The sequence below is a fragment of the Capsicum annuum genome, chromosome 6 (assembly GCF_002878395.1).
Source record: "Capsicum annuum cultivar UCD-10X-F1 chromosome 6, UCD10Xv1.1, whole genome shotgun sequence".
In the NCBI taxonomy this organism is placed as follows: domain Eukaryota; kingdom Viridiplantae; phylum Streptophyta; class Magnoliopsida; order Solanales; family Solanaceae; genus Capsicum; species Capsicum annuum.
The window spans coordinates 220,148,290-220,157,269 of NC_061116.1; the positions used below are offsets into that span (position 1 = coordinate 220,148,290).

Here is an 8,980-nt window from a genome sequence, read left to right on the forward strand (position 1 = left end):
ATTATATCCAAAGAACCACTATTTTATTTTTGTTCTGGTTTAAAACAGGGGTGTGGCTTGATTGTTTAACCAACTTTATTCAGCATTGTAGTGGGATGAATATGATTCTCTGCCCGACCAAGAACTTTTCGTTTGAATCGGTAATGGAATATCATTCCCCTATCCCTAACAAGAGGTTTTGAGTTCAAACTTTGAAAACAAAACAATAAAATCCTAATAGGAATTTGTTTCCATTTGTAAGCCTTACATGGCGCGAGCTTGAATTAATCGAATAATAACACAATATCAAACACCATGTGCGAAATTAGAAGATTTAGATAAACATAATGATTTTGAATGTTCTAAAATCAGTCATCAGAGGCCTGCAAACGAAACAAACTATCATTAAGGATATCAGAAATTGAATAATCGTCTTTTCCTTAATTTTTTTCGACAAAACTGAGTAATCACAGAAAGGACAAGTAAAACAGGGCCAATAAGACAGATTCTGTGCAAAACAAAAGTCATTACTTATATCATTAGACTGAGTAATTAAAAAGATCACCAATTAACTTTTAAAAAAATATAAATTGACTTTCAGAAGACACAGCAACGCTACCTTGATACTATATAATTTAAGAGGGTCCCTTGTGTTTGCTAAAATATTAGTTCTAATGTATATCCTATAACACAAATTAAAGCCACTTTAGAGTGATAATTGACATTTTGTTGATGCCTCACAAATAGACAATAATATAAAGAGGGACCCTTTATTTTTGTTAACTAATGGATCGTATAAAACAACTGTGAGTGAATCATTGACATTTTCTCCAAACATATTGCTTAAAAACAAATATTATTAGTATAGAACAGGTGACAAGACTGCGGCTTCTCTTTTGAGTTGTCAAAGAAAAATCTCAAATAAAAGCCATATTCGTGGGGATGCCATTAATTAATTAATTATCATGATCATGTGATAATTACATAATTTGGATACACATTTTTTAGAAACTTCGACTACCTCATTACTCTTTTTAAAATAAAAATAAAAATTATGCAATTATATATACCCGTTGAATAAAAACTTGAAAGATCAAGACATAATGGATGCAATATTTTTGGAAAATTCAAAATACCTTATTTACCACCAACAAAATGGAGAAAATAAATAACAAAAGCCTTCCGAATACAAAAGTACAATTCAACAGTGCCCATTAAACAATAGAGAACACAAACAAGCAAGAAGTTTACAAAAAAAGAGAAAATTAAACAACAAGTTGAGATGAAATTTCACATTCTTAAAAATCTCCTCCACTTGGGATTTGCTCATGAGTGTGGCTGATGAAGACGAATTCATAGATAAATCCAGCAAGCCCACCACCAATAAGTGGTCCAGCCCAGTATACCCATTGGTTGGTCCAGGTCCAGCTAACCAATGATGGCCCAAATGAAACAGCTGGGTTCATTGATGCTCCAGTAAATGCCCCACCAGCTAGAATGTTGGCACCAACAATGAAACCAATTGCAATTGGTGCAATTACTCCCAAATCTCCCTTCTTTGGGTCAACTGCAGTTGCATAAACTGTGTAAACAAGACCGAAGGTCATCACTATCTCGAACACAAGGGCGCTCCATACTGTTACACCTGACACTGCAAATGATCCGGTGCTCTGCGTAGATTTTTAACCATCACAATTGTTAGTAACACGTAACAATGTATAATTGTATAATTGTTATCACATCTTAAATTATAGTGTATGTATATAAAGCATTTGAAAGAAAAATGTATAATTGGAATATTCGTTAGATATATGTAGAAGTAAGGACAATGTGCTACCCAACACATGATAATGTTAGGTGCAAAATTGGCTCCCATGAATATGCTTTAAATAAAGTCACCATCATATCACTATTGTACATAATGGAAGGACAAATAAGTCCCTTTCAAACTAGATATTAAAAGATTTCCCGCCAATCACTGAGTTCCAAATTTATGCATTGTAAAATGTGTAAAAACTCTCGATGTCACTATTAATTGCCCTAGATAAACATATTTTAACACCCTAATCAGATATGTGTCACAACTAACAGTGACTAGAACGTTCCCGAGATAAGACTTTTGGCACCAGCAAAAACTCCAAGATTTATTTTATTTTATCTTATCTTATCTTATTTAAGATACGCTTCATTTTTATAGTAATAAATGAATATGACCTTAGAGAATACATTATACTAATTCAATGTAGCTGTGTAGGCGTGATATGTTATAGAAAAGCTCCTAGTACATATCCACACATGTACACACCAAAGTAAATAGATCACACACCTAGTGTACATTTCAGAAATAGTACTAGCTAGTATTGTTTTATAGAACTAAGCAAAATTTCCATGGTTAAAAAATTACTATTCCATAAATATAACAATAAATTTATGTGACTATAAATGATTCATCAAAGTTCAAAAAGAAATCTTTGGTTAAAGTAAGATTTTTAACTATAATAAGAAGCCCTTTTTTTTCTTTTTTGAATAGACATCAAAGGAAAAACGTGACGCACAATTTTTTTTTACTAAGAAAGCATGAATTGCACCTCGGACAGGTCAGCATTAGTAAAGCAAATGACTATACTCTCCCTACTGATAAAACGTGTTCAGAAGTCAAAGTTATATTAAATCTCAAGTCCTGTATTTTTTTATACATATTTAACAAGCCCTTCAATGCAGTAAAGTTTAGATTGGATAAACTACTGAACTCTCTCTTAAAGAAAGAATATAATAGTAGTATATATTTTAAAGCCTACATCCACTCTTGTTCACATGGATAACGACGTTGGGCACCAGTCACCAGCTACATGGACAATTCTCCTTCGCTGCTTTTCAGAAAGGTTGAACAGATAATGGATGTACTTCCTAGAAGAGCTGCAAAAGCTCGATATTTCTCTCTCACTCTTCTATCATATTCTTTATCCGTTTAAGATAAGAAAGTAAAACAATAAATTATTTATTGCATTTCACAATATTATACTGACTATACTATTCCTAGTGACGCTAAACGTGTAAAAAGATCGAAGATAGTTTAATCTCAAGCCTAAAGTGGTTAAAAATTAAATGCAATAACTGTATAACACAACTAATAAGTGTATGTACAAGTTTTTTTAGTACTAAAACTCTATTATGTGTGAAATTCAGGAAAAGATCAAACAACAAGAAAAATTACTGTACACAGCTTTAGTAATTTGCTCTATATTTGTAAAAGAGGTTGTATTTGAAATATAACAATCATTTTGCAGAGTTCAAACAATAATATACTACAAAATTTATGAGAATATATGCTTACCATGCCACCAGTGGCGAATACAAGGAGGGCACAGGCAGCAGTGGAGCCAAGCAACTGTGCAATGATGTACAGAAGTCCCCTGAAAAAGGTGATGTTTCCACCAACGAAAGCACCGAAAGTAACAGCAGGGTTAACATGACCACCGGAGATGTTAGCACCAACAGCGACAGCCACGAACAACCCTAAGGCATGTGCTATAGAGGCAGCAATGAGTCCTGGAGGAGTAGTGACGCCATCGGTAATCTTGTTGTACGCCATGCCAGAACCCTGACCTGCGAAAACGAAGATCAGGGTAGAGATGAACTCCGCCAGGGCCGCTTTAAGCGCCCCCGGATGGCGGAGTTCTTCATGGCTTCCCATAGCAATTTGGCGGATCGGCATGGTTATTGGTATTTGAAAATGAAGAAAATTTCGCCTACAACCAAACTGAAGAGGGGAAATAAACTAGAGAGTGATGAAAGTAGGGAAAGTTTGCATGGATTTATATTGTGAAATTGGTAAATGGCATGATGGGTTAGGAACCGGCTATAGCAGGTAACCGGTTAATATAATAAAATTTGGACCATGTAATATAAGATTCAAACCAAATTTATTGTGGGCGAGCGGTCCCGTAGAGGTCGAAAGGCCTGCAATGACAGCTAAGAATTCACCTCCAAATTGCTGTGCTGATGACACGTGTAAATGGAGACAAAGTGCCACGTCATGTAGGTTCTGTTTGATAGTGACATGAAAGAATGGGAGTACCCCTTTGTTATTGCTTTCGGTCGGAGCAATCATGCACCATGGAATCATCTGGAACTAGGGTTCTTAATCTTCTTTTTAAATCTGTCATTAAATAATTAATTTGCTTTAAAAATGACAATTATTGCTCAGGTTAATCACCAACTTTTGTAGTGGACCTGTACAACAACAACAATTGTTACTCTTGTGTACGTGAGGTCTGAGAGAGAATAGGATATATACAAATTTTACTTTTATTTTTGTGTGGTAAAAGACCTCTTTTTGATAGATTCTAAACTAAGAAAAAAAAAAAAGTAAAATAATCAACCCTGAAAAATAAGAAAAATACAAGTATGGTGGAACTGTCAAAATCTTTAATTCTTTTAGATTTTTTTGAGCTATGCGTAGAGGCGAACTCAGTATTTGAAGATAACGTTGCATCATTATCTTTAATTAAGTCATGTCAATTATCAACTACCTAGTTTGACATATAATTTCTTTAAATTTAAAAATTACAAAAAATTATTAGTAAAGTATAAATTTTAAAATGATCAAATATCATTAATTTAGTGCTAATATAACAAAAGTAGATCATCCTTTCATATAAGACATCGACGCATTTTCATATTCTAAAAACGATCAATGATTGAATCGTTGCTTATATTTGAAAATATATCCTTCTTTTTCAATGTAACAAACTAAACAATCACTTAAAACCTAAATCCGATTGACAAAGCCCTTGTTGAATGTAGTGTCTTCTCACTTAATTTCGTATCATAGAGTCATATTCATGAATTGATTTTCTTTCTTCAGGATCGAATTTAAGTGAATTCACATCAAATTCTTTATAAGACGGGAAGAATTGTCTTTAAAACTAGAACTTGGTCAAGTAAAATAATATCTACCAATTTCAATTCACAAGAATCAATAACAAATTCCTACAAGATAAAATTTTCATCAAACATATAAATAAACATAACATTACCAATAGGGGAATCACACCCCTCCTTCCATAGGTTGCAATTAGAATTTTGAAAAAATAATTAATACTTTAAATTGAGAAATAATAAAAAATATACCTTATTTTATCTATTACCATTTCAACTAAAAAGCATATTAATATCCATGAAAATCTAAATTTTATCCAGTGATACAGAAACAAAATAGACGATTCATAAGGAAAAGAGTAATTAATAGTAAAGAATTTACTATATGTTATTATCAATAGCCACAAAATTGTGAAGAATAAAGATAATGTTGGGATGGAACTTGGAAGAAAGAAAAATTTGTTTGAAGGGACTTTGGGGTTTGGTAAAAATATTTTAGGGATTTGGAGGGGAATATACCAATATCGTTTGAGCTTGACAGCTTAGGGATTGGGGAATTGTGTGTTAAAATTTATTTTAAATTGAGGTGGGGCCAGATAAGGTGGAACAATTAAAGGGCTAAAAAAACACAACTCTCCGACCCCCATCAGGAATCGAACTCATATTGTCGGGTTCCAAATGGTGCTCAACTTTGAGTACTGGACCAGTGCACCCAACAAATTTTATTATTGAGGGTGCACTATTTAATATATTAACGTTATATTAGGGTATCTATACCTATATCTATCTCTCTCTATATAATTTTTTACGAAAGTACCGGGTGCACGTGCACCTTCAAGGTGCAATGTGGGTCCGCCACTGTATGTGTATAATTGTAAATGACTCCCAATAAAGGATTCTAAAGTTACATATTTGAAAAAAAATCTAAATAACGAAAAAGGCTAAATTTTATAATTTTCTCAATGATTTAAGTCAATAGTAATCATGCACCATGGAGAAATTCTTGGTAGCTAGCGTTTTCTTCGAATGAGTTCTACACAATATAAATTTAAATTAGTCAAGTTTCAATAAATTATGTTAAAATACTAATTATTTCTCTGGTTAATCACATACTTTCTTTCGATAAATTCTAGTGTAGAAGTCAGCTCATTCCAACTTTAACCTATTTTACGAAATACCTATTATTTCTAATCTGTATATGTATTAATACCTAAATATATAAGGAGCAATAATTTAATGCTTTTCACTGTCCACTAGGCTATATTCTTTATGTGTCGGGTTAAATTATTATTTTTTGTGGTAGAATTATAGAACCTTTTTCTGTTTTTAAAAGCAAGGTACGTGTACTACAATCGTAAATTATTGCAATAAAGATTTCCAAATTTAGATAAGAAAGAAATTTAAAAGAAAGAAGTAGAAAGTTAACTTTAATATTTTTTGAAATTGGTTAAGTCAATAGGAAGAAATGACAAAAAGCAAAAGATATGATATCTTTTTGAAATAGTGACGAGGCAACGGCGCCAATCACCAAACATCGACATGGTCGGAATAGATAAAATTTGTTTATTTTTAATTAATTTTTTAAATGTTTTTATTACAAAAGATTTTTACTTATATAAATTATATATATATATAAATTTAAATTAATCGAAACCTAAATATAAATATCAAATATTAAAATGAAAGAAGGCAAAGGCTCCATAGTGGGGTTTGATGCACGTAAATATCACAGTTTGACGAGGAATTTCCGATAAGCTATGCCGACCTATTCTTTTTGGCCAATAATTAAATTATTAATCTGAAAAACGTGCACATTATTTTCCCTCCAGTAATACGTACTTCCTTCGTTTTAAAAAGAATGACCTATTTTTTTTTTTAGTCTATTTAATAAGAATAATTCTTTTCTTTTTTAGCAATTTTTTAATTTTAACTTTTCACATGATATGTTTAAGATTGATTGAAGAACATTTTAATATATTTAATATATTTTTAATTTAATATCATAAGATTTAAAAAAAAATTTTATTTTCTTAAATTTTATGTCAGGTTATTCTTTTTTAAAAGAATGAAGTATATCATTACACTCCATACAACTGTAGCTTTGAAAACTAAGCTCTTATTTATTTTTTAGAAAAAGGAACACTGAAACTTGATGTGGACCTTTTGTCAGGATTTGATTTGTAAGTGAATTTTGAATTTGAAATTTGAAATTATATTGATTTATTTTATGTATGTTTCAAAATAACACTCTCTCCATATGTTTTGCTGGGGCAAAAAAAATTTATCTGAAACAATCTCTTTATCTTTATAAGATAAGAGTAAGGTTGCATGTACATCGTTATTTTTGAATTTTACTTATGAAATTAATGTGTTATTGTTATTGTTGAAGACATCACTTTTATCGAAATAATTAATTTTAGAGGATGCTTTCAGGGGCGGATTTAGAATTTTCAGTGAGGGAATTCAGTAGTACATATATGAACTAGTCGAAGGGGGTTCAACCTTTACTATTTATATATAAAAAAACAATTATCATATAAAAATGATATAATTTTTCGACGAAAAGAGTTTGAATGAACCTGAAGACCCTAGTAGATCCGTCACTGGATGCTTCATAAAGCAAATAATTTCGGGGAATCCCTTCCATGAATTATGGTATCTGCAAGCTCATTTAATTTGGTTCTCCCAAAATACTGCCCATAAATTCGTATCAGTATAAATCTCTTTCTTTTTTCGTATGATCTTTTATTTATTATTTATTATTTTTTATTATATAATAACAAGTGGTCCACCATATATAGTTGTCGTGTCCGTCTCCTCCTTAATCAATAGAACACAACAAATTCTATATTTATTAAGAAGAAAATAATACAATTTAGATAATCACGTCTCAGCAAGACTAGGTAGTATGTGAAATGATTGTGAACGAACCTTTCCGAATAGATAATACAAATTGAAAGTCTGATTACATAAATAGCCAAACTAATCCACAAAAAAATTGTAGAAAAAACTCCTTTACCAGCACCATTATAAATTGTAAACTTTGGTAGTAGGTATTAATTAATCTCCCTTAGTCATGGATTCCTTGATAATACACCAACCACTCTATCATTGTATACCTTTTATATTGTGTAATATAGACATAGAGGCCCTCCCAAAAATGATGATTAGTTGAATCAACAAAAAACAGTGTATTGTGAAGAACTTTTTTTCCACATGTTCTTGTTTTTCAGCTGGTTTTCAATTGTTTGAAAAGTTAAAAGGAAAATTTTGTTTTCAAGGTGCATGTATGGGTAATCATCCCTTAAAATTTTGGAAATCTTATAGTACTACCTTACACAACAACCCAACTGTATAAAACAATTCTAACATTATTTTTATTGCAAATTTTAGCCGATGTCGAACCCCTTCAGATACTTCATATGTTCACTTGTGAATCCTCTCGGTGAAAATCTTAGCTCCACCACTGGGTTAGACGAGTGAAAAAGTTTCAGCTGCATGGCCAAAAATGTAAAGGTTCCTAAATTTTTTTTTTTTTGTTCCTGTCATTGTAATGAAGTAAATGTACACTTCTAGGAAAAAGTACTTGAAAGTAAACACTGTTTTTTAGTTTCTGACAAATAGTTTTTGCTACTTCCAAAAATATATATTTTTGCCCGAAAGCTTAACCAAACATCTCTTTAATTTATTTTTTTTCCAAATATAAGCACCTTTTTTTCAAAAAATAAATAAAAAATAAGCACATATTATAGCCATTAAATGGTTTGACCATACAGGCTATTCAATTCATCGAAAAGCCAAAACAAACTTAAATGAAGACTGAACAATCGGTACTCTTCGAAATCACTCTATTTCCAAATTTTCTAATTTGTCGAAGAGAAAGGTTTTAAAAGTAAATAAATTAGAAGCTGAATTCATAAAAGTGCCAAAGAAGTGGACAAGTCATGCAAAATATAACATGCACATTTCTGATTTACGGGTCCATTTCCACACTGTCTTTGAAATGTAGGGATCCAATATTCATTATTGTCCTCCCATCTTCTTTCTCCTCGTCCCCTCTTCACAACACTATGACCCACCCAAAAAGATATTTTTTTTTTTACAAAAAAAAAGCTATGGA

At 31.4% G+C, this 8,980-nt stretch overlaps 1 protein-coding gene across 1 annotated transcript; it reads right to left on the reverse strand.

Moving 5' to 3' along the window:
• Positions 1-1,067: 1,067 nt before the first annotated feature.
• On the reverse strand, positions 1,068-3,762 carry LOC107875613 (probable aquaporin TIP1-1). The gene is given in 2 exon segments (NM_001325062.1): positions 1,068-1,649; positions 3,314-3,762. Coding segments are annotated over 2 exon segments (753 nt in total). The 5' UTR covers positions 3,695-3,762; the 3' UTR covers positions 1,068-1,277.
• Between the last annotated feature and the right edge of the window lie 5,218 nt (positions 3,763-8,980).